Source organism: Epinephelus lanceolatus, chromosome 14 (genome assembly GCF_041903045.1).
Source record: "Epinephelus lanceolatus isolate andai-2023 chromosome 14, ASM4190304v1, whole genome shotgun sequence".
In the NCBI taxonomy this organism is placed as follows: domain Eukaryota; kingdom Metazoa; phylum Chordata; class Actinopteri; order Perciformes; family Serranidae; genus Epinephelus; species Epinephelus lanceolatus.
The window spans coordinates 31,022,068-31,048,420 of NC_135747.1; the positions used below are offsets into that span (position 1 = coordinate 31,022,068).

Consider the following 26,353-nt stretch of genomic DNA (forward strand, 5'->3'; position numbering starts at 1 on the left):
GGGTGGAGGGAGAAGAGGAAGAGAGAAGCCAAACTTAACAAGAGACATGAACTCAGAAACCACAAAGTGCGACGGAGTGTTAAGAGAAAGACGGCAAGACAACGTGTGCGCCAGGAGGAACACAGAACCAAAACAAAACGAAGGACTCCGACTGGGTCTTAATCATTTATTAGGTTCAAGAAAAAAAATGTTACAGTTTATACATGAACAACTAATCTCACTTGAGGGTGGAGTTGATTTATTAGTAAAAACCAGTGATAAGAGAAAGATAAAGAGAGGAATAGCAAGCCTTACTGGAGATGATATAATTAGCTAAACAAAAGAAGTCTTCTTCATGACACTGGGATCTACACCTCCCATAAGCCATCACTTAGCTAGTGTTCCCAACACGGAGCAGTTTCATTGACACATCATTAATACCGACACGGTGGTGAAATTGATCAAATCAAGAAAACGACAAAACAAAACGACAAAGGGGGGTAACTTTTCATTAAGGTAGTGTCTTATTAATGCATCCAGACATAGTACACTCAACACAAGCGGCTGAGATGTTTGTCATCGACACACAAATGCAGAATGCAGATGCTGATCTCACTCGCAAAATGAAGCGTTACCAGGAAAAGAACAAACAGTTTGTGCAACAGCCTGTTTTGGTCTCCCAGGTGTGTGCATACAGACTGGTTACATTTTACAGACACGAGAGGGCAGAGCAGACAGAGGTGGAGGTGACTGAAGAAGAGAAATAACACAAGGAGAATACACCAGGGTCAGGGCAGAGTGGTGTGTTGAAGAGACAGCATACAAACACTAACCATCAGACTGGGGGGGGGGGTTTGCTTGTTTCATATCTGGATTTGATATTTGTACTGGGGGGATGCAGAGCAGTAAACCATGTTTCCTGCACCTCTCCAAACAGTTGGAGACACACACGGGAGGGGGGGGGGGGGGGGGGGGGTCAGTAATATCCGCTATCCTCTTTTACCGGTACCCAGGGCCTGGCTGAGTGTAGCCCTGACCGTAAGGGGGGCGGTTACGGGCATACGGGTTAGCAGCTCCTGGTGGAGGGGTGACAGTGTTGCCTGGAGGCGGGGTGTATCCTGGGCGGGGTTGGTACCCTGAGGCGGGCTGGGAGCTGGGTGGCAGGCTGTAGTTTGCAGGCTGGGAGGCCTGGGAGGTATAGTTTTGGGGGTTGAAGGCTCCTGGTGGATACTGCTGGGCTCCCTGAGATGGATGGGGCTGCTGCTGGCCACCCTGGAAGCCTGGAGCTGGAGCTGGACCGGAGGCTGGAGCCTGGGAGGAGGGAGGAGCGTAGTTCTGAAACTGCTGCTGCGGCTGAGGCTGTGGTGGGCCAGGCTGAGGGGCTCCGGGCTGAGAGCTGTATCCTGCAGAGACAGAGGAGGGAAAGAGCGTATTTAATTCATGCTAGAGATGAAAAAGAACACCTTATTTCACAGCACAGCAGCTACCTTTTGTCTTGTCAAACCCTGACCATTTTAAATCTTACCAGAGTACTGCATACCGTACTGCTGCTGCTGAGGTGGGGCACCTGGCTGCTGTGGCGGGTATCCACCTGGAGCCTGGTACTGCTGATACACCTGACCTGAAGAGAGAGAGAGAGAGACAAGAACTGTCAGCACGTATCAGTACACAGATAGAACCAAGACTAGAAGTATTGTCTTGTGATTGTATTGTATGCCTCCACGCTGCAGTAACAGTTTACATCAATGTCTGTCCAGGCTCATATGTTGCCATCACAGCAGACAATGCTTCAAACATGAATGTTGCCGCAAAGCTACACATTCTAAAACATGGATGCTTCACACACGTCATAATTAGTGTATGAATTCTTGAATTTTGACCAAAAAACATGTTTTGTGAGGTCACAGTAACCTTGACCTTTGACCATCAAATTCCAATCAGTTCATGACTGAGTCCAAGTGGACACTGACGCCAAATTTGAAGAAATTCCCTCAAGGTGTTCTTGAGATATTGCATTCATTTTCATGAGAATGAAACAGATGAAGTAACAGTGACCTTGACTTTGACCTCTAAAATTGAATCAGTTCATCGTTGAGTCCAAGTGGACGTTTGTGCCAATATTTGACAAAAATTTCCTCAAGGTGTTCCTGAGATATTGCGCTCATGAGAATGGGATGGGCAGACAATGCCAAAACGTAATGCCTCTGGCTGCGGCTATCGCTGGTGCAGAGGCATGGAAAAAAGAAGGATCTTTTTATTTTATTTTTTATTTACTTAACCTCTAACCAGGAAGTCCCATTGAGACTATAAATCTCTTTTACAAGTGAGGTAACAGCCAATAAGAGCACATTTAAAATGCAAGAAATACAAAATATAATACAAAAATCCACAATAAAACAACAGCTAATCAAACACAGTGGCCTCTCAAGAAAAACAAGCACACATCTGTCACCACATTCTGTATGATGCCCTTAAATTCATCAATGGATATAAAAAGCAACCACTTGGATAAGCGTAGCTGGTAACTACCAGAGCTGACACACAGAAGGGTGCAGAGGTAGGCTGGAAGTTTGCCCAGTATTGCTTTACAGATAAAAATATACCAGTGCTGTTGTCTGTGAGTGGTCAGTGATGTCCAACCCACCAAATCATAAAGAATGCAGTGATGAATGAGTGACTTTGTTTGTGACAGTGTGACAGTGACAGTGTTTTTTCATCAGGTATCAAATTTGATCTATTTGTAATCAGAACTGATCGGCAGGCTGGTCTACCTTGATAAGCAGCCTGCTGTCAAGGCTCTTACATAAACCACGTATTTTTGTAGTTACAGTTGGGAGGAATGAGATTGTGTATACGTCTTGGAGAGACAGTTGTATTTATACCCTCTTAACATCTGTCTTGAGTTCAATGGGATGGTAAATTCATCTTCACGAATGCGTCTTGGTTGCATTTACAGCTTTTCTTGCCATCAGACAGCGATCTGTGATGCATGAAGTAAGTAAGTGTAAATGGGGTCTCTGTATCTTCAAGGAAACACCTGTGCATCTGGACAGAATAACACACGACTGCTTCAGTAAAAACAGCTGCAACCGCTTTGATACAACTATTTGTAGCTAAAAGCCCAGTACCCACAGATGTCTCTCTCTGTGGGACTTTACAGTAAAATTTGCCTTCGAGCTAGAGAACAGCAGGCAGGTGCCCGGGTAGACACAAACACACATATACACAAAGTTAAGGATCAAAACTGAGGTTGCCATATGTGTTGACTATCAAGGTACTATAGGCGCACAGACACAGACAAGGAGGAGTCGTCCTCTGCACCACCAGACATGTCTTTATTTGCAGACAGCGACTTCCTGCTGCACTTTTATTAACAATGACTTCACCAGTCCACACTACATACGTGCACATGTGTAGGATGGACACCACTATCTCGACAGCTCCGGTCGTCTCGGTGTCGTGCCTTAAAAGGCCTTTTTATATCAAAAGACACCTGCAGCATCTTAATACTTATTAACATGTTTGAAAAGCATGACAAGTAATCAGTAGTATCTTTCTTGACAGTGATGCTGTCGCACATCTTTTCTACATCTGAAAAACATGGAAACTATTTTTCCTTGTTATTCTAAATTTGCTCATCAAGTTTTCCATTGAACGCCTGACTGTTCGGCAGAAAAGCAAAGACTTGGCAAACTGGTGTTCTCCCTTAACAAGGCCCAAATTTTTCTCCCAAATCTCCTGCCTGGCATATAAATCGGTGTGACGACACATAAAAAATACACAAAGAGAGAGGGCATAATGAAAAAGGGCCACACCAGGGTTCACTGGTTTTTCAAGCGCTGGTAAAACTGTGCTGATTTTCCACTCTTTGGGAGGGCTGACATAACACTTTACAATCCTTGAGAGTCTCAACAAAGCGAAGCTGAAAAGAGACTCCTATCAAATTATGTACTGTCAGGGAAATTTAATGCACATAGAAGTAACCCTGTTTTTTTGTATCCAATAATTCAAAACATTCAAAAGCCCTTTTTACACAGAAAATGTGCAAGAGAGCCGCTATGGAGTCCCTTCATAATGCCGCCTTTGCTTTATAACTATATATATATATATATATATATATATATATATATATATATATATATATATATATAAATATATATATAAATATATAAATATATAAAAGAGAGAGTGTCGGCCTGTAGTGTGACATATAACATATGCATCAACGGCGCTTTCTAAACAGTAACGATGGATGGTATAATATGGGAATAACAACCATTTCCCATTGCTGTTACATGATGGTTGATCTCATCCTCCATTCAAAGGGTAAGGAGCTTATGGACACTTTCAGCTGCTGTTGTTTTTCTTTGAATTAGCTGCTAACTGCTGCTAGCTGCTTTTTAAATCTCCCAGTGATGGGTCGCACACCTAGCATCTCGTCAAAAAGTCACACCCATCCTGTCCTGCCTTCTGTCCTTTTTACACGTGCGTTGATTCGGCACTGTTACTGCCTCCGCTGCCAACTTAACCCTTAGAAACCTTGACGTCACTTTTCTTCAGAAGCCTTTCACAAGTATTTAAACCACTGAACACTGAGCAAATGGATTTGATTTCTGTGCAACACATGGAGAAAAAGGCAATGAGCAAATTGCAAGAAATTAGTAGATTAGGAAAATTATCAAAAATAAGATATATTTATCATTATCACGAAAATGCACTGAAAATTATATTACAGAATGTTTTTTTTTTAACTTTTTTTATTCAAATCATTTCATTATTTATTTGTGTTTTTGTACTGTTCCTTTTTTATTTTTATTTATTTAATAAATTTAATTAATTTTCTTGTACTTTTTACTAATTTTTTGCTAATTTTTGGGTCATCTCTTCTCAAGTTTATTTCCATGTTCTTGAAAGAAATGAAGCCAATTTGTTCAGGTTTCAAAGGGTTAAAGGTGAAAAGACTCTGTTCCCCCATTCCGAGACCGTACTTTACATCTAAAAAAGCGAGGTGGAATATTGGCGTGACATTACGGCCTACAACAGGCAGTGTAAAATGGCCGAAAGAAGCACAGTAACCACTGAATTATTGTCCTGAAGAAAACTGTCTTTGCAGCTGAAGCTCAATGAATCAGCAGTCAGAAAACAAGTCATATTAGTTGCATTGGTAGACACTTGACAACTAAATATTTAGCTTGAAACAATGTACCTCTTCAGTGTCTTTTTATAAGCACTGTAGTGATGTGGCAACCATCTGTTATCTCACTGACAGCACCTTTAACATGAACATCACGGTCTTCATTGTATGAGAAGGCATGTGTGTTAAATTGGCATCTCCTCCTGTTCTCCCCGGTCTGTAATCCATCAGGGGTGTTATATAAGAATGATGGAAGGATGTGGCGCCGTCAGACCCTTTGGCCTGGGGAGTTCATTTCACTCCGGTGTAACCAAGAGGTCAGCTACGAGCCTGCTGAGCGCTCACGGGACAAAGAAATGACTGGAGGCTCACTAAAGACAGAGCTGCAGTGCTTCAGCAGAAAACCCCAAGTTGGGAAAATTATGTTCACTGGAACAAAGATGCAGTTGGCTGTAGTTCTGCTGCAGTCTAAGCATGCCTCAAGATGGAGTCATGAGAACAAGGTCCTATTTTTAAATAAACATATCACACCAAACGCATGTCTGCCCATCTGATTAAGAGCCTCGAGCAAATATGTGAGCAGTTGCTGCAAACACGTGTTTACAGTTTCTCTCTGTCTTGCACAGATGTTAATTATTGCCAAGGGTCTGTCAGCATCTGACAGACAACAGGTTGAAATCTGTACCATCTGCTTATGGATCTTGTTAGCAGCATTCTTATGGTACCAAGTAAAGTGGGCTTGCACTGAAATGTGAGCTTAAGGCTAGCTTTAAAAGGCCACACATGCTCAGTTGGCATCCAATCTCATGTATTGCCTTTTATAAATTCTCGTGCATTGACTGGCTGTTCTGATTTGCCTCGAGGCTGTCATACTGACAAACAGTCTGCAGCCAGAGAAGGCAATAATGTGAGGAAAGGGTTGAGTGAGAGAGGAGGCTGGGCAGGATCTAGTTCACTGTCTGTGTGTGCCAACCATCTGCAGAATTGGAAGTCAGAAAAGAGACGAAGAAGGGAAACTGTAAGGAATGGATGGACTGTCCGTTGCCACATCAGGTTTCGAGATGTATCGAATGACCTGCTACAGGATTACAAGACGGTATCTAGCAAGAGCTGCCAATGTGTGTGATCACAAAACTTCACTGATCTCAGTGGGGAAATTACGTTTTTTGCCTGCATAGTGAGGTCAAAGTGCAGCTTCAGGTCAGGAAAGCTGCAACCCCCCAAACACATACATTTGTACATCAATTACTCATCCTGTGTTACATTGAACTCGTAAAGAAAACTTTGTATTTCCTGCTTGCCTCTGGTGAATCAAGAAGGCAAAAACAGATAAAATTCTTGGTGAACTGAAGTTATAGGGGTCTGTGTTTTATTGAGTAATCTGAACTCTCGCTCTCAAACAACAAAGTCACACAATTACACAAACAAACTAACTGAAGGAGGCAGTGAAAGACCAGCAGCTCCTATCAAGTCAAAATTACTTTGTGTCAATGGAGACTGGCTTTGAAGAGAGAACAGATGAGTTTCACTTTTAGTTCAGTTATAAATGGAACTATTTACAGACTGTAACAACAATCTATCGCAGGGATTGATATTTCTGCATCGAATTGATGCTGTACCTTACGCCGTAGCCTGATGTGCACCTCCCCAGAAATGTAACTACACGTCGCAGCGACGCAGACCTCCTGTCTATTTTTGTAAGCTGAAATCATTTCCCTCAGTGGAAACGCAGCTTGTATTTACTTTAATTTCACAGATAAGAAACAATAAATTGTGAAGACAATAAAGCCTCCACAAATACAGCATTTTAAATCTTGTGTGTGATTTATCCTGGCTTCATATGAGCAGAGGAAATCTCTGCACATCGCTAGGCTAATTTATACAATTTAAAATGCCATAGGCTTGTGCTAATAACGTTAGCATGTTGTATTTGTTTGGAAGAACGTGTTTAGTAGAACACCGTTGTTTTGTCAGTGAACCTTGTGAGTTGTCATGGACCTGAATTTTGTAACGTTACCTTTGTTAAATGTTGCTGTTGTCCCTGGCTTCATATGAGAAGAGGAAAAGTTTGCTAGCCACTAGGCTAATTTATACAACTTAAAATGCCATAGTCTTGTGCTAAAAACATTAGCATGTTGTATTTGTGGGGAAAATGTGTCCAGATAAAGACAAGTTCTTTGTCTATGAATGCTGTCAGTTATAACAAAGCTGATTTGTGTACTTGTGTTTGAAATCGTCGATATTAAGCCATGGGCGGCAGTAGCTCAGTCCGGAGCCGGAGGGTCGCCTGTTTGAGTCCCCATCTGGACCAAATATGGAGCGTGAACTGGTGGTTGAAGAGGTGCCAGTTCACCTCCTGGGCACTGCCGAGGTACCCTTGAGCAAGGCACCGAACCCCCCAACCGCTCGGGGCGCCTGACCAAGGGCAGACCCCTCACTCTGACATCTCTCCACTTTGTGCAGGTATAGGTCCTGTTTGTGCATGTGTGTGTCATTCGGACCTGTGTGTTAATGACAACGGAGTGAAAAAATTTAATTTTTTTAATTTAATTTAATAAAGTATATAAAATTTAAAAAAAAAAAAAAAGTTTAATGTGTGTTTTGAATCAACTAAAACTAAACACAGACCCCTATGACCTGTTTTCGGATTCTTCGCTCATAACAGGGTAACCACTTCATACACAATGTTCGTTCTAGCTGCCTACACCCAGTCCTTGACCTGAACCAGTTGTTCCCAAACATTTTTTTATCCAATATACCCCCACAGCTCCAATGAGCACAAGCATCCCTTCAGTACACCAGCTGGTAAACCCCCTGACTGAACAAGTCTTCATCTGGATCAACTAAACTCTTATTGAGCCCTATGGCCAGGCTCTGCAGCGCCACCAGGCCAAACCACAAACCACCAGTTAAATGGAAGTTATACCACATGTGAGCTGATCCTCTGTGTTGCAGGTGTGGTCAGTCAGGAGTCAGCAGTGTGACCGCTCCGCGAACGTGCTCCAGCTCTCACAGGGTGCAAGGAGGAGGCATCTCCTTTGCTCCAGTGGTCTCCAAATCCAGCGGGGCCAAACCACAAGCTGAAAACAATCTGGTCCACTAACAGCGTAAACAATACAATATGCCTAACCTCTGTGGCTGCACCTGTCTGGGCCTTTCTTCATAACAACACGAGAAACAGCCAGAGAATTCCCTCATGCTAACAGACATAGTTGGATAAGGGAAATGGACACACAAGATTGGCACAGAGGATGATTTCCCAGAATGGTATTGTGCTGAGAATGAAGTAAAATAAGTCAGGTTTGTTTTTGCCAACACGCTGCCACATCCTTTGTTCATTTATCTTCATCCTGGCCTTGGGTTGGTCCGTGTTAAAGATCGCACACAGGGGAGGGCTTTGATAAAGTCTCTGCTGAGTAAGATAAACCCCAAATCCATGGATACTCTTGTTTACAGAGTGTTGATTAAGATTCCACAGTGGTGAGACTCAAGTATCTTTTCTGCTGCAACAGCAGAAGGGATGTGATTCCCCCAAAACAAGGAACATGCACGTGCTAATAGAACATGCAGCAAACTGTCAACAAGTCTGTGACCTCATCCTAACTATTTTCCTCCTCAATATGTTCCTCTAACTGAAGTAGCTGCTTTAATTTTTACATTTTCTTTGGAGTTTGCTCTCCTCATAGCAAAACAATACTCTTCCACTCTGTTAACATTTCATCTAATCTAATCGCTGACAGGATATTAGATCTGTAATCTAGTCAGGAATAAAACAACACAGCTAACTAAACAAAGGTAGCATAGCAGGGTCTGGTGTATTCTTTGATCCGAGTCTGTTACACAAATATGAAATTATACTTGATCGTGTAATTGTTTTCAGAGTGGACACAGTCAAGCGAGGCATGAAATTACTTCTCACACACAGTAGGACGATGACGACTGCAGCGGTGACTGCTCATAGTCTTGGAGTAAATCCTTTAGTCACAGTTATGAAGAAAAGGAAAGGGGGTCATTTTGCATAACGAGCCTGTGTGAATGTACTGTACTGACAGGAATAAACTCATACGAACATAAAAAATTATAATACTTCAGTGTCTATAATTTTATACGTTTTACTGTCACAGATTTTGATTTCTTTTTATGGTTTTTACTGCTGTACTGTGTGAGTGGACCACGACTCTGAGACGATGCACAGCAACCTGAGAGGGGAGTAACATATCTGTCTGGGTGGTGGAGTGTTAAGCCTAGTTCACATTACACGATTTTCAAAGCGATTTTGATGTCGCAGAAGATCTTGAGAGTCACCTTGGGTCGGAGGTGAGTGGGCAGATAGTCTGCCACGACGAGTCCTCATGTGTGAACAAGCCTGCAAGCAAGTCTCCCCCTCGTCTGTGACTGGGACTGGATATCTGGCATGATAGAAAACTGAAGAAGTCTGACACGACTGACAAAGAGCATTAGCCAATGAGAGGCGGGACACATCCCACGTCAGCACGCAGGAGGACGGAAGAAATGAGGAGGACAAGCCGCAGGGTTGCCAGGTCCGCTTATTAATCGCGACTTTGGGCTTGTTTTTTGTAAAGTCGCTTACAAATGTTGGTAGTTGGGTTGCTTTTTTCTGGGCTTGTTCCTAAAGTGGAGTTGCTTATTTGGGCTTGCTCTCTAAACGTCGCCTTTCTCTATATATATATATATACGTTGCTTCTTTTGGGCTTGTTTCTGTAGCCCTGGTTGCTTGTTTCTCTCCCAAGATCTGGCAACACTGAGTCAAGTCAGCAAGCAACAACAACAATGGCAGCGTCCACAGGATCACGGGGTGTGCGTTGTGTTTAGACCCAGGCCCTGGAGGCAGATCTGATTCAACACTGGGAAGAATATCCATGCCTTTACGATGTGTCGTGTCCAAGTTAAAAAACGTAGTTTGGTGATATCACCGCGTTATCTGGGGCTCTGTCGGCGAGGGCTCGGTGGAGAAATCTTGTAGTGTGCACACACAGGTCGTAACACAGTTGGCGAGACTCCTGATGACAGAAACACACGTTGCCAGGTATGATCGGGGTGACAATCGTGTAATGTGAACTAGCCTTTACATCTACTGCAAGAACCAATACTACTGATGAAGAATGTTTAAACCAGGGCGACAAACAAACGCCCCAGGGGCCAGAACTGGTCGGCCACAGGTCCAATCCGGCCCACTAGATGACTTTGTACACCTAATATTGATGCACTTATTAAGGCTGAGAGGTGCCAGGTTTCTGGAGCAATTTAAACAGCGAGTAGATACTTCATATAAAATGCTGCCTCAGAGGCTTTTCCACCCTGACCACAATACAGCTCTCTAAAAATAATAAAAAAAATACATACTGTGGTCACATCACAGCCCTGTCACTAAGGCACTGACAAAACTTCAGATTTGTAAATGGAATGTCAGGCACGGGATGACTCAACCTGCTTCTCCAACAGCTTCCACTTAGTGGGAGTGGAACATTATGAAAAAAATGCACATTTAATAAAAGTGAGTAGTAGATGGACTGTTGTATTTGCACATAGTTTTCTAAGGATATCGCAGGCTGTTAGTTTTGAACATTTTCAGAACGTACTTGTATTCTTTTTACACAAAAAAGGGAAAATTTTGAAGGGGTTGTTATTTATGGGTTATTATGTAATGGTTTTACTGGCATGGTGCACAGACGTATGTGGTTGATGAACTACAATGAATTTGACACCCCTGGTTTGAACTCTCTGAGACCCATCACTGATGCATTTTTCAAACGTTTTTAGAGGGGGCAGGGGATATTTATAAGGAGATAGCAGGTCAACAGTATATACCACATAGACGTGATATACATCATCTGAAAGCAGGGAACCTGACGATTAATTTGAGTTGCAGTTTAGCACTTTGTGTTACGTTTTCCTAGTCATAAATCAGTGATAAATGTGTTTTGGTTAGGTGCCTATTCAAACTTTAAAAGTTTAGAGTGTGTGAGGGCTTAGAATATTATGATAGAAGTAAATAATGGCCATTCCCATGCTTAAATGTGTCTCTTAACTCCCTTATTGTCAATATACCTGCATATAAAGCCATGCATCCTTTGAATGTCTGGGGCCTGTAGTTTGTGTTTGTAAAGTTCCATGAGGCTGTGATAATCCTAGAGGTTACAATAGGTCACTTTATACAGTGATGTCAAGTTTCAAAAATGGTCTCACTGCAATGAAATCACTACTGTGGGGGCTATCATCATCACACATGAATAAAACTAGGCTCATTGAATCCACAAGAGTCTCAGCTTTCCAGTCATACCCAGTTTAGTCAATAACAAGACTGTTTAGGCACACCATAAATATTTTAAAACAACATTTTTAGAGTAGGCGAATATAACACATTTATACTGCGTGCACAAAAACTGCATGTTTTCGCCAAAAACTGCACAGGACCAGCATAAAGTAGGCATGTCGGTAAAGAGGGGAATCCCATTACCAATAAAACCTTCTTCATTCAGATATCTTGAGGTTAGAGGTCAAGACACCCCTGTGAAAACAGCCATGCCAGTTTTTTTTCCTGGCCAAAATATAGCCCTAAGAGTAATTACCTGGCCTGTAAATCAAATCATACCCGCAAAGACTCGTCAGGGGATACGTTTTTATTTTTATTCTTCCTACCTAAGGTTTATAAGATCCCATCCCAGGCAGAAGTACTCATCGGAAAACGAAAGAGCTCGAACTGGTCGTTTAGGGCAACACCATTCAAACTTGCTAAACAACAGGGGGTGACATTTTTATGAGGCTATACTGGTGATAATATTGGAAAAACATCCCACATAATGGCACCACTGTAAAAGAGAATGTAATTGCTTAACCACCCATACTGCAGGATCTCCTCCTCCCTGTGGTCATTAGGATATTATCCCATAATGCATTCTTTCCACACAAATATGCCTCAGTGTGTGTCTGTTTGAATAGTCACCAGTTGCGCTGTAATAAATATGGCATGTGTGTATATAGGATTTCTTGGAGGATATTGTAAGTGTGTGCACAGGTCTTACCGTCCATGCCGGCTGGGGGTCCCTGCTGTACTCCAGCATAGGGGGCCTGTGGTTGGGGGGGCACCACTGGCTGGGGGGCTGCAGACGAGGAGGAGGCAATGCTGTCAGGGGTTCCTGAGCGCTCTTCTGGTGCAACCGCTGGGGGAGCTACTCAGATGGCACAGAGGAGATGGGAATTATTTACATGACAGCTATACATTGAAACATAACCAATATGGATTGGGTAGGGTTGGATAGGATGCAATACCTGGGGCCTGGTCCTCGCTCAGGCCAAAAGCGGAGATAACATTCTTGCTGACCTCGTCCTGGTTTTTTAACGGGTCGAAGGCGGACATGCTGGCTGCACTGACCGGAGTGGCCTGTTTAACTGTGGGGTCCGCCACCACCACTTTGCCTTCACGTCCATCCACTGATTCTAGAAACAACAGCCACAGCAGAGATGAAAAAGCAGCAGAGAAGAAGACACTGGCCTTGTTCAGACCGCCAGCCCAAATTCGTGTTTTGGCATACCCAGACTGATTTTAGAAAGTCTAGACAGCAAGAAACCACATGAAATGCAATTTTTGCAACATGGATCCAAACCACATTTGGAGGTGGTCTGAAATGCGATTTCAATCCTGCATGACAGAGACTGGCTTAAATTTGCCCAGAAGCTAACGCTAACCTTCGTACAGTCCCAACGAGGGCTCCGGTGTCATCGTATCCCTTTCAAAAGCTTTGTGATTCAGCCTTGAACTGCGGTGTGTTTTTTGAGACTTTGTAAAATAAACCCATAACCATTTTCCATGTTGAAAACAGTCAATGTTGCTGTTAGCCTCCATTTCTCATGTGTTGGAAATCCATGTCACTAGGGTGGCTATGTAGTTACTGATGCCACCTTGTCACCACAGCAACCCATGCTCATAGGTTGGTGATGCATGGACACACAAGTCTGACCTGATCATCTGATTTGCCTGCCGTCTGAACACAGCCAAAATGTGGGGACAATGCAATGCATGTACACAACATTTTGACTCAACTATATATATGTAAAAGAAGATTTGTTATAACACCATTAACACAAACATGTAGCACAACAAGTATGACGATTTAAGGGTTTTTAATATGAACACTGCCAAAGCCTCATAAAAGACCTTGATTATACTCCACCTGTTTGTCTCAGCATGAGGCCAAACTGCAAATTACACATCACCAATGTTTATTCTCATCCTTGATTCCAGCCAAATCACAAATATGATTATGTACTTTTTAAGAATAGGCCAAATTAAAAGTTACAGCTCAGAGAGAATCATAAACGACAGCACAAAATCACTTTTACTACAATTTTACTACAGCAGCCTACTACCACACTGTAACATGACGACACATGTTCCTCGCATAAATGCTTCGGGAAGGGCCTTTTTCTGCACGAGATCAGCATGTGTGTGACTACAACCAAACTGGACTGAACCAGTATGTGCGCAGCTCATAATTAAAGCTACAAACGCAGTGCATAACGCCAGACAAATCTCCATGTGAAAACAAGTTGTTAAATTATTCTAACAATGACTGACCCTTATAAAGTGTCTCAGTCTGGTGCCAGCATCCCTGTGGGATACAGATCTTACGATTCTGGCAGCCGGCATGTGGAATATGAACGAGCGTTATTTGTTAAAGAGGCCTTGTGATTCCCATCAGTGGTGTTAAGAGACCTAACAGACAGTTTGTGATTTAGAAAAACAAAGAGAAATCAAACCACCTGGATTGTGTGTATGTGTGAACATATGGCATTGTCTAATGGGGCAGAATGTTGTGTGTGGATCCGACTAGTTTATGTGAGGACGATTCAAGACCCCTACACTTTGCGTGAGCGTCCTGTATCACCCTGTCAGGACTTGGTTTCCAATAATGACCTGCTTGCTGTACATTATCCCGCTTACGTCGTTCTCATGTTTCAACAATTCAAAGAGCAGGTGTGCACATGAGCACTGTAGGAAATGACTCCAGAAATCACAAAGAGTAAAATTTATTATCGTATTTTAAGCCGACGGACACTGGATTTTAAGGCTGATACCTGATATCGATATTTTACATTTTGGAAAATGTGACGATGATAAATTGTCATAACATAAACAATCTTAACATGGATCCATCAGATTAGTTTTTCTTTTTAAATTTTGACCAAGATACATATTAAGTAGGACACTTTACAGCTGAAAAAAATCAACTCATCGGTGCTCTCTGGTGGACAACTATTAAAAGGTGACACAGTTTCTACAGAAAAGTCCCTCAAACTTTGTTTCTGCAATGTAATTCCTTGATACATAGCAGCCAACATGTACAAACTGATATAAGCAATAAGCTAATATTGGCTGATTTGTCAGTTTAGATCTAACATGTGTGTGCTCGTGTGTGGGAGTGCTTACCACTGTCTGGTGCTGTAGCGGCCAAACCAGGCTCTGTGGGGGGCTCCAAGCTGTCCAGGAGGTTGTTGACTTTATTCCTGAGCTCAATGAGCTCCCTGCGCAGGTACTTCACCTGACTGGACTCCAAAGGCCGTGGCTGACCATTCACTGCGGATAACGAGAGACGAAGAGACAAGTGAGCAAATTTAACAAATCCGTATTTGTTTTGGGAATGAGATTGAACAAAGTCAGACATTCCTCTACCTCCGCACAACCGTCTCCATTTGTGTGTTAGATCTCGAGGAGGGTGACAGATAGAACTTCATTCCTGAACGCTTTCACAGAAGACAACAATTCCCTGGTTCATACCTTTATTAATGGGGCTTTCTTGCCCATTACTGAATCTGGATCTCATTAGTTATGACCATTTCCCACTTGGGGCGATGTTGTCGTGAATTTGAACTGCGTGTTGACATAGATCATGGTCTAGATCTGAGTTATAGCCATGAGCCCCAAGTAATATCTGGGTCAGAGCGTGCAGAAGTGCATCAACAGCTCAGCAGATGGTAAACCAAACCAAAGGTGGCAGGAAAATGCTACCACAGAGATGCAGGTGGACTTAAAGGGATAGTTTGGATTTTTTGAGGCGGGACTGCCCTATAGTCAGTGTGTTGCCTATAGTAGATGGCAGCGGGCATGCCCCCAGTTTGGAGAAGCAGGCAGGAGTACCACCTTGAAAGCTCAACAATGCATTGCTGTGAATTAGGGTTAGCAGCAAAACATATTAACCTTTAAAAAAAAAAAAAAAAAAACAGTCTTAGTGGACTCTATTTTGGGAATATTTTCATTGCTTTACGTTGCCGTCAGACTGCCAATTCCTTTGGCACTACATTTTCTCAACCATACAACTTTCAAATTCCTACACATGAGCGCAACTGTGCCAAATATCGTTTTACGGCGCAGGTCAGCTGTTTGCATCAGGCTTTCAGCAGTTTGTGGAAAAGACAATATACACTAGAAAATTAAAAAAATGACTGATAATGTCAGCAATGATGATATGCCATTAACTGTGGAGATAAAAGGATACCCTTGTGAACCAGTATAGAGAAGAATTTGTGCAGAGGGAGACTGAACAGGCCGAAAGAGAGAGGTGAAACTTCTGTTGAAACTGGAGGCAAAGAAAGAGCACAAGCTAACTATGTAAACTATAAGCTCATGCTCATGGACCTAGAGATCTACTGCTGCCATGACTGTGACATGGTTATAACACATCTTCAGGATCTGTGTGAATCTGAGGATGCCAGAACTTCTCACTTTACTGGTTGTCTGGTTAGTCGCTTCATTTATTTGTAGGTTTTTAGCGTAATTTAACCTGATGGCTGGGCACAGCAGTGCTCTTCTACAAGTGTCTCTCTCGCTCATTTGGCAGGGGCTTCAAATAATCCTCTTGAGAAAAACATTCACTCCAAAACGCTGAGTTGTCTCAGTCTTGCGGTTGGAGTGTTGATGTCTATATTCAGTGTAACTAGCCACAGCTGTTTTCATTTCTTTGTTTGAAAAGCCCATTAAAAAACAAGCTCGCACCATCTTAGAAATCTTTAGTACAGTGAAGTTCAGTTTCAGTTTTATTGCACAACATCACTATCTGACCCAAACAGCTGACCTGCTGTGTGATACAGTTGCGCTAGTGCCAAAGGAAAGGGCTGCCTGACGACAAAGCACATCAGTATCAGTCTAAGCGGGTGCTAAACTATTCTCAGTTTAGCACCCGCTTAGACTGATACTGATGTGCTTTTTTTGGGGGTAGTCCTTTTAGTAAGTGGCGAAAAAACGTTTTGCTGTTAACACCTGTCCACAGCAGTACCTTGCTTAGTATCCATGGCAGTACTCCTGCCTGCTTCTCCAAACTGGGGGCGTGTAGTTAACAGCATATCATTATTGCTGACACAATCAGTCATTTTTAAAATGTTCTTGTATATGTTGTCTTTACCATAAACTGCTGAAAGTCTGACCCAAACAGCTGACCTGCGCCATAAAACAGTATCTGGCACAGTTTTGCTCATATGTAGGATTTTGGAAGTTGTACAGTTGAAAAAATGTAGTGCCAAAGGAATTGGCAGTCTGAAGGCAACGTAAAGCAATGAAAATAATCTCAAATAGGGTCCACTAAGACTGATATTGATTTTTTAAGTGGCTAAAATACATTTTCCTGCTGACCCTAACTCCCAGCAATGCATTGCCGAGCTTTCAAGGTGGTACTCCTGCCTGCTTCTCCAAACTGAGGGCATGCTGACTGCCATCTACTTTAAGTAATTAACTGACTATGGATAAGAATCTCAGACAACTCCATGCCCAAACATCCAAACTATATCTTATAACATTGAGGCTGCATTAGAAGCAAAGGACACACTGTATTTTTTCAACTGGCAAGTAATGATTTACAGGTAAGTAGACAGACAAAATGTATAATAAGGTCATGATGAGTACAAACTGTATTATAAAGTAACATCTGCTAATTTAAAATAAACACAATGGATACTCATAATTCTGCAGTGCATTGGTCTGGAAAAGCTGATAATTCTACACTAAGTATGTGGACATTATGAATAATGACCTGTCCCAATTCTGTTGGCTCCACACTGTAAATACCCGAGATTCATGTATCACATGCTTGAATCCACAAAGCTATTCACAACAGCCGCTGGGCTGACAGAGGAATTAATAGCTTCATTATCACATCCTGCCAGCTGACAATGGAGTTGGGGAATGCTGAGCAAAATGGTGCTGGTTTGTTGTGATTACTTAATGAAATAAAAGCACAACAATCAAACCAATAGGTTCCGTCATTACACTGTCAGACTGCAGTAAAAAAACAGCAGAGGCCTTCACACTCATTGACCCTATGTCACCTGTACCACATGTGTCGCTCTACCTCCTTTCAACCTTTATTTTCCTACTACAAATTGACCTAGGAGTGAAATTTCCATTGCAAAAAAAAATGGATGTGAGAAAAGAGATCACCGGACATTCCTTTCTCACACAAGTTTGTCTGTTTGAGTGGATAATGCTGAACAGAGATGCACGGGGTCATGAGGCGCTACGCCGAGACACAGGCTGCCACGAGATTCCAGCTACTCTCACTCGTTTGAGTCTTGACACATGTCCGCGAATATCAGGTCCACGTGAGGTCGTGACACGAAATGAGGAGCCAGGACTCAGATTTGATTAGGAGGAAGTAAGAAAGAGAAAAATCTTACAGCTCCCTGGCTAATAATAGCAGCAACACGAGGACTGACTGAGTTGGAGCAGAGTGCAGGAAACAACATCATGTTGTCATTACAGATTCACGTTGGGCCATTTTAAGTTCAAATCATGATAACATTATTAAATCTGTAGGATGCACATCCACGGTGTGCTGTGGTTTTGAGTTTTGCCTTCCACAGCTGATAGCAATATTGTGTTGACTCAGCTCTGACTTTTATTTATGCCTATATTCCCATACTAGTGACTCTCTACCAGAATTTTATTTCCTGGCAGGAAAGAACACAATTTAGACTATCCATTAGCCAAACACTAGGTCATCATCCTGCCTTTAAATTAATAACATCTACAGGACGTAGAATAATTCATGAACATTAACAGAAACACATGTAATGTAGAAACGGCCTGCTGGGAGACACAATCAGTGAAAAAAATCAAGTTGTATTTTGACATTTACAGACGCAGATCATGTGGTGTATTAGGCCTTTTATGGACATGTATTTAAAAGTAAGAATGAAAGAAAACTGTCCCAGATGGCATGTCTGATCAGCACAATTCAATATCAACTCGGATCAGCTTCAACAACATATCAATATTATATCAATACTGTGATATGAAACTAGATATCATCCTATATGGATACCTCATATTACAAGTGTTGCCTTTTCGTGGTTTAAAAGGCTGCGTTACAGTAAAGTGATGTCATTTTCCGAACTTAGCAGACTGTTACAGCTGTTCTATTATTTGCCTTAACCCACTAAGTCATTATAACGACATTACATATGAATATTTATTTTAAGAATCTCACGTGTAATCAGGCTGACTCAGTCTGGCACTCCTAATGCATTAGAAAAAGACCTTGAATCTGTTTTTGTCATGTGTTAATAGTATGGCTTGTCATATTGCTCTGGACTGAGTGTGATTGTCTTGTTTCATTCATTCATTCATTCATTTTCCGTAACACTTATCCTCTTGAGGGTCACAGGGGGGCTGGAGCGTATCTCAGCTGACATTGGGCGAGAGGCGGGGTGCACCCTGGACAGGTCACCAGACCTTTTCTTTGTTTCTCCCTGTATGTAGTTTTCTGTTCTGTAAATCTGTTTTGCTTTACAAGAGGTGTGTTACAGAGAAAGGGGGGCTCAGTTCACATGTAATTATACCCAATAAACATAGTCGGAAAAAAAATCTTGTGCAAGTATTTAGTGAAAGCTCCAATAGTCAACCCTAAAGTATTGTTGCAATATCGATCACGGTATTTCGAAAAAAAAAAATAAGGTGATCTGATTTTCGCCCGGCCCTACTTCAAAGGAAAAGCGGGTACAGCTGATTAATGGATGGAATATGAGTCATCTTTAATTTAGCACTTGTGTCTGCCTTCTTTGCTTCCATGGCAACAAAGTCTGCAAGTTACCAAAACTTAATCGATTTAACAGTGCATTTTGTCTGTCTTATGACAAGAAAACCCCCACTAACAGCTCAAATTTAAGAAAAATTAACATGCTAATGTCTGGACAAGATCAAGTTTCTATTAAAATTTTGTAATAAAACAAGCCAGAAGACACCACTTACTCATAAAGCTGCATGTGCATTTCCTGTATACGCCATTTTAAGTATTTCTACTCAAGCAATGATGAAAATCATAACCTTGGTCAAGTATTAATCAATCAATACTAACTTATCTGCAAGTACTGTATATAAGTTCTGCACAAAACCTGCATGTTCAACACAACGTATACACTATAACTAAAAGCAGGCCTCACCCTGACACATTAGGGCAAGGCTAACTGGTTGTTTTGTTGGAATGTTAAAAATTCTTTATGACCTATACCTTAAGTCACATTGCTACAGGGCTACTGATTGACTATGGATTTAGCTGGGCTGGTCCATGTTTAAGATTAAGATTAGGAACCAGTATAACTGGCACAAAAGGCTTTTGTTAACACATCAGTCCACTGCCTGTTACTTTGTTTGTTTGCTGAACCATCTCTAAGAAACACAATCCTCCCTAAATTAGTCAGAAGGGAGTGTAGGCAACTTTCATTCGGACAGAGGAAAAGCTGAGGTTTGTTGTGTAAAACATAAGCTGGACTGCCCTCCAGTGACTGGCTGCTGTAACAGCTGGTGTGAAACATTTTGGTGTGCTGTTTATCATGATGACGCTATCACATGATTTAGGACATCTGCAGGCTTAAAGTTTGGATTCCTGAAGACAAGATTCACACACAGCATGGCTGCCTATGTCTATAAAGGGGAAATAGTAAGGAAATGCTTTGATATCTTACCAAATAAAGTCAGTTTGAGTATTCTACTGCACTGGATGGCAAATGAGAGGTCAGAGCTGTCAAAGATGGTGATGAGGTCATCATCTAGGAAAGGTAAAAGAGAGAGACCCAATGATAATATGTTTGATAATATGTTAAGACACTAAACAACATTGGAATTACATGGTCAAGTGAATAATTGACCTGGTCAAGTAAGTACTATCAGTATCATAAACTTTATGGTTTATAAAAAATAAGCTGGCCTATGTCCTGACTCACCTTCATCCTTGTATTTGATGGTGACCTCGTCATTACTCTGCAGCTTTCCCCTGAAGACACGCTGCATCATCAGCACTAGCTCATCGTAAGTGATGTCTTCATTGTGGATGGGGATGCGTCTGATGTCGTCGCCCAGCTGGGCTTTGATGATCAGCTTCCCGCTCAGGTCCAGCTGGCCGTTCATGGTGCCGTCCGACCTCTTCTGCTCCCACCACTGTACAGGGTCAGAGGAGAGGTAAGTTTAACAGCCAACTACAGAACAAGCCAGACAAGCTAAGCCTGTTGTTCTAGCTTTCATTAACGCTTTCTCAGTGCTAATCAGGGCCTATCGAAGTATGAGAAATTAGCAACAGCTGAATTGGACTAACTTTAATCATGTTTATTACTAAAAAAGAAAAGCTATCATTTATACAATTGTTTAAGGAGGTAACAGATAACGTCAGGCATCCATAGTATCAAGGCAACTGACTATACTAACAATACTGTTTGCAAGTCAACATGCTGCACCCCACCAGGGCTGCTATATTGTGGTTAAATTAATAATGACGATGATCCCCTGCTCAGTATTAAAACAGCTGAATTATTTACAATAATCTGTACATCCATCTTTGTGAATAAATAAAACAATAACATCAAAACAGCCAAGTAAAAGTCAAACTGAGGCCTCAGGTATGACTGGGTCTGTATTAGTAGGTTAATAGGTCAGGGGAAGTGGCTGCTTTGAGTCATTACTTGTGATTAAAATGTGGTTTCTGCATTTACAAGAACACTGGCATTAAGTTCAAATTAGCAGCTCCTCATTACTGTAACTGATCTTTATTGTCATCCTTGAAAGGCACTTTGACAATTACAAAGAGTGGGAGGGAGCTTCTCTTTACTTAACATTTGATGTAATGGACTTTGAAGCTATTTAATGCCGCTCTCTCCCTGCAGGGCAGTGATGTGTCTTCTGAAGTCTGTACTGAATATAGTGTAATTCAATCAAGAACGATGCCTATGGCTGCAGTGTCAGTATCACACAAATTCACTTGAGGTGCAAAGTCTAAGGGTCAAACAGCATCCTGTGAGGTGGCAAAGACAACTCTATGCTACTACAGACTTTGACCCAAAATATCAAAGCTTTCAACTATGTCTACAGGATCTTTTAGAGGAATATGATGTGTGGTTATTTGTCTGCTTGACAGGTTGACCTCACAGATTGTGTTTGAGTTGCAATCCTACATCTGTGTAACTGCAATTTACATTCATTCATTTATCAGTTCGTGACAAATGAACGTCACTCATTGATTGTGTGTAGTCAGCAGCTGGATTCACTATGACGTTACCTGCTGATTTTCTAGGCCGGACAATAAAACAACTGTGAATTTAATTCCAGAATTGCTACGGCTTTGACTTTCCTAGCCAGATGAATAATTGGCTGGATGCTAGGGATTGTGTGGTAGCTAGCGCTTTAGCATACACTTAGGATAAATGGGGACAACATAAAACCGATTTCTACCGAGACTGGATGCATTGATGTTTGGTAAAACGTTTGCTACACCGGAATTAAACATTTAAAATGTCACTGAAGTGACGCTAAAGCTGACTGTAACAGATCCTCAAACGCAGAGTCATATATCTGTCAGTGGCCCATAAACAGCTATCTAGTGACTGCTAACGTTAGCTAGGCCGTTTCATCACTGACCTGTCAATGGTGACAAGGTAAACTATGACAATGGAATTAAAAGCAATAACATAGGTAATATCCACTTGTAAAATTCCATGATCTACAGTAGTATAGCTTGCTATACTTTCACTTTATAGCAATCGCTCGGCAAAAGCGGTTTCCTGTGTAACTTGTAACAGCTACCTATAATTTACCGGAGCTAACGTTAGCTTAACTAGCATTTTATTAAAACAGTATTGTATAAAACTCGCTTGCCTTGACACCAGAGAAGAATAGCAGTGTTCATTTTTGTAAGTAACTTCCTATGAATCATCCTCAACACCTGTTTGGGCGAGCTAACGTTAGCTCCCTGCGTAGCGAACTACCACTAGTAGCTGCTAACTAGCAAGCTAACCACTTAGCTAGCTAGCTAGCAACATAGCACTCAAACACTGAAACACAGAAGCTGCTGTGTGGCTATAAAACACTAAATTGTGTATGAAGACACTAAACAAAAGACAGTGTTTTACCCGAATCAGACGACTTGACCACGCTGTGTTTCACAAGTTTCTCCAAACCGTGAAAATCAAATCTGTTAACTAGCCTAGCTAGACCCGGGTGCCAGCATCAGGAAGTGTCCTCCAACACTGTCAACGTCAACCAGTACGTGGCATTCATTCTGCGCAGGCGCAGATCGTCTGGAGCAAAGTGCATTGTGATGGATTGACTCATCTAAAAGTAAACATTACCAGATATCATGTGGCAAGTTGAAGAGTATTCATCTTATTTTTTATTTGGTTTACAATGCATGTTCTATGCAGGTACACTTGCTTTATGATAGCGAATGAGAATACCTGAAAACAGAACAGTACAGGCAGATATTTAAATTACCACCTTTCTTTTTTAATGGCTTAAATTAATTCTGTGGGGTAAAAGAGGACATAGTGAGAGGTAGACTTAATGAAGGAGGCAGCATCAGCACATCTGCAGCAGAAGCTAAATCATTTAACACAAACAGTATATATTCATATTTTACGTTTCTATTTCTTTGTATCTCCTATCCCTTATTTTAACTTGCACTATATTTCTTTCATACATATTTCATGAGCATCACTGGAGGAAGCCTGAATCTAAGAGGGGAGCTTCACCCATTTTCAAAATTCATGCATGTTATTCCTATGGTCTAAGACAGTCCAAATATATTAGTAGAAATGAAAAATTCGCCCCCAAATCCAAAAACTAGAGAACTAAATCTCAATTCTGTGATGCTCCATAGACAATAAATGATGAAGATGTTACAGATGACACTGAGAGCACCCAGGGGAATGTTCTAAGTATATCGGTATATTCTCAGGTTCAGAGCTGAGAACACTACAATAGAATAATGCACATTTGGATATGACAAAACAAAACAAACATCCTGTGGGTCCACAAAAATTAGACTCCTATTTATTATCTATGGAGCAGCTCCAGACTTGATACCCTGTGACATCACAAGCTCGAAACTTACTTCTAAGGTTTTTGGCTTTGAGAGGGGGCAGCTCATGTTCTCAAATCATTTTTTGAGAGATAACAAGGATGTCCTTGAATGCTGCCATGTTTGTTGATGTTGCTTTGATGCCACTCCTGCTTGTGTGCAAAACACTTTAATCTGCTTTAAATAAATAACGATGACAAGAAAATCCAGGTTCCTGCATAAATTGTTCATCTCACTCCGTTTTACATATAAATGTCAGGGAACACTGGTGTCTAAGGTACAATATTACATGATAATGACTAAATAAATAGACATGATTAAGATGCATAACTTGTAAATAAATTAAGATAAAAACAGTTTTGCCCAGTCACAGCTTTCTTCACACCATTATTTCTGCTTCTTCTCCTGAGTAGCGTCAAACCATGAGTCTAACAGCTTTTTCATGTAATATAACTGCCAGGCGTGCACTTGAACAGCAACCACCATGATGAGGTACATAACAGTCACTGCAGAGAAGCCAAAAATGAAGCGGTAGGCCTTTCCGTGGCGGTAGAGCTGCTGCGCCACAGGAAACATCTCCATTCCACCATAAATGAGAGGCGCCACGGAGAACAACCCTGCACTGATCATGGATATGACCAGGTAACTGATATTGTTCTTTGGCAGTGACAAGCTGCTGCAGAGCAGAGGGAGGAGGCTGAGCAGGTAGGGGTACTCCCACTGGTACGGCATGGATACTGTGTCATGTGACACCAGGTTTAAGTGGCTGACAGTCACCTGTGCCGCCACCAGAAGCCAGAGGAGAAGGTGGACCAGGTTTAACTTGCGCACCTCTGACTTCAGGGAGGCACTGTAAAACAGATAACAGATAAACAAAGGTGTGTTAGCGTTCCTTGTTGATATTGTTGCTAGTCGGAGATAACTTCATTTTTAATGATCAGTATCAGATCAAAGTTACTTGCCTCATTTGGTAAGATGGGGCCACCCTCTCTTTGTGTCTGTACACACTTCCATTGGCACCAGCAGCTCTGAGACCAACGCGTGATGTCATGTTGAGGCAAACCTTCTGATACACAACACAAATTCGAATTCAGAGCCAAACTTGACAGAAGTAGAGCTGCAACTAACTTTATTATTCTAATGATTTATCTATTTGGTCTATAGCAGTGGCTCCCAACTGGTGGGTCGAGGTCAAAAGGTGCGTCACGGGTCCATTCTGAATGGACCGGAAGTGACTCACAACATTACAAGTTTGTGAAAAACACACTTTATTTTCAGGTACAGCAAATTTCCATCATAGAACTTTTATCTTGAAGTGCTGTTTCCTGCTGCAGAGTGAGTGACTAACAGACAGCTACTTGACAGAGACAGAAAACTAGCTTGAGACATGGCCAAATGCAAGTATGATACTGAATGAGTTAAACTGTGTAGACCTTGAACTAATGACTGAGGAGAAATCTGGACCCTGTGGCTGGACCACTTGGGAACCACTGGTGTATAGTATGCTCAGAAATAGTGGAAAATGCCCATCACAATTTCCTAAACCCTAAGTGATGTTTCAAATTCTTTGTTTTGGCAGCATCCAAAGCCAAACATATTCAAGATACTCAGATGTGTTTGATTTACTATCACTTAAAAGAGAAAATCAGCAAATCCTGTTGAGTAATGTTCTACTTTTTGCTTGAAAATGACTCAAACAATTAATCATTTAGCAAAATAGCTGTAGTAAATCAGCTATTTGGTTAAGCCCTAGACACATCACTGCACATTGTTATCCTGCTCTTATCACAATATGAGACTGGACATGAGGCAGGTGTAACAACTAAAAGAAGATGCTACTACAAAGAAGAGAAAAACGAGTAAAAAAATGATATGAATTAAACTAATATAAGCCAGAACATTGTTTAATTCAATCACAAAGGTACTACCAGCTATTTAATTTAAAGTGAGTGATTTCAGGCGGATTAATTTGGCTGTTAGGGCGATATGAAGCAGGCTAGCACGTTAGCAGCAGATGCTAGCTAACCTTATTCAGCATTACCTGTAAACACATCTAGTTAGGAGAACGTAACTACGTCACAAGCTTGCTGGGACATGCGTCGTGTTATTATCAGCAGATTGTACACCATATCAAGTTTATCTTCCTTATAATGCTTACCGTTGCGTATTTCCGTACCGTTTAGCTGAGCTTCTTGAATGAATCTGTCCAAACAAAAGATGTGACAGATGTTACCACCCGCTCAGCGCATGCGCACAACCTCAGTCGCTAACAGGAAGTCCACTCCCACCGCAGCATCAGCATCTCTCCTCCCAGCAGGGTGACAGTGATGCTCATTCAGTCCCATATGTAACAGCAACCTGGAATAAGCATGTTCAGGGCGTTTGCTGGGAAAATATGGTATCTTTCTAAAACATATCTACTGGTTTGTAAAGTTGAAGAGATTTCTTTGAGTTCATTCATCGCTTTTACCCTGTCAAGTGATTTTTTGTCATGTTCAAGAAGGAAATTGACACCATATGCACTTTAACATGCACCCAGAGATTGTCTCTCATTCGTTCTGGACTACATCTATGATGCTTTTGTACTTTGTTTTAGGGACGTACTGTTTTGGGCTTAGAAGTTATAAGAAAGACCTAGAACAGGAGTTTTTTTTGTGTAATCTCATCATATTGCTGGCCAAGTTTTATATCCATAAATGGAAGGTATTAAAAACCAAACCCTCTGTCTGTACCTTTAAAAGGGAAGCAGAATCCTACATCAGGACTTTATATATCGCAAGCAATAGAAAAGCACAGGTGAATGATCTACGTACATGGTAAAAATGTGTTTCCAAATCAAGAACACAACAATAGAATAGAGCTCATTTGAGTGTAAAAAAGAAAACCATTT

The 26,353-nt window shown here is 41.6% G+C and overlaps 2 protein-coding genes across 4 annotated transcripts; both read right to left on the reverse strand.

Moving 5' to 3' along the window:
• Window positions 1–152: 152 nt before the first annotated feature.
• tfg (trafficking from ER to golgi regulator) lies at window positions 153–22,675 on the reverse strand. 2 transcript variants are annotated; one of them, XM_033617940.2, is made up of 8 exons: window positions 22,517–22,675; window positions 20,342–20,555; window positions 20,084–20,167; window positions 14,562–14,708; window positions 12,404–12,571; window positions 12,157–12,303; window positions 1,520–1,600; window positions 153–1,382 (listed from the first exon to the last, which is right to left on the reverse strand). In XM_033617940.2, the coding sequence occupies exons 2-8, from the start codon at window positions 20,523–20,525 to the stop codon at window positions 979–981; spliced, it is 1,215 nt and encodes a 404-aa protein (XP_033473831.1). In that variant the 5' UTR covers window positions 20,526–20,555; window positions 22,517–22,675; the 3' UTR covers window positions 153–978. The 2 variants fall into 2 exon arrangements, with proteins under 2 accessions (XP_033473831.1, XP_033473830.1); XM_033617939.2 differs by having other exon boundaries at window positions 1,505–1,600.
• An 85-nt stretch (window positions 22,676–22,760) lies between these two features.
• On the reverse strand, window positions 22,761–25,715 carry jagn1a (jagunal homolog 1a). 2 transcript variants are annotated; one of them, XM_033617038.2, is made up of 3 exons: window positions 25,622–25,715; window positions 24,426–24,529; window positions 22,761–24,313 (listed from the first exon to the last, which is right to left on the reverse strand). In XM_033617038.2, the coding sequence occupies exons 2-3, from the start codon at window positions 24,512–24,514 to the stop codon at window positions 23,851–23,853; spliced, it is 552 nt and encodes a 183-aa protein (XP_033472929.1). In that variant the 5' UTR covers window positions 24,515–24,529; window positions 25,622–25,715; the 3' UTR covers window positions 22,761–23,850. The 2 variants fall into 2 exon arrangements, with proteins under 2 accessions (XP_033472929.1, XP_033472930.1); XM_033617039.2 differs by having other exon boundaries at window positions 24,426–24,526; window positions 25,622–25,702.
• Window positions 25,716–26,353: the final 638 nt, after the last annotated feature.

What these genes read in the sequence shown, in the direction of transcription:
- tfg (XM_033617939.2), bottom strand. Translation starts at nt 20,525, where the DNA reads ATGAACGGCCAGCTGGACCTGAGCGGGAAGCTGATCATCAAAGCCCAG. An exon ending in CATCAAATACAAGGATGAAG is followed by an intron (nt 20,168 to 20,341) that starts GTGAGTCAGGAC and finishes TACCTTTCCTAG; the next exon opens with ATGATGACCTCATCACCATC. An exon ending in GAGCGAGGACCAGGCCCCAG is followed by an intron (nt 12,304 to 12,403) that starts GTATTGCATCCT and finishes CCATCTGAGTAG; the next exon opens with CTCCCCCAGCGGTTGCACCA.
- jagn1a (XM_033617038.2), bottom strand. Translation starts at nt 24,514, where the DNA reads ATGACATCACGCGTTGGTCTCAGAGCTGCTGGTGCCAATGGAAGTGTG. An exon ending in GCCCCATCTTACCAAATGAG is followed by an intron (nt 24,314 to 24,425) that starts GCAAGTAACTTT and finishes TCTGTTTTACAG; the next exon opens with TGCCTCCCTGAAGTCAGAGG.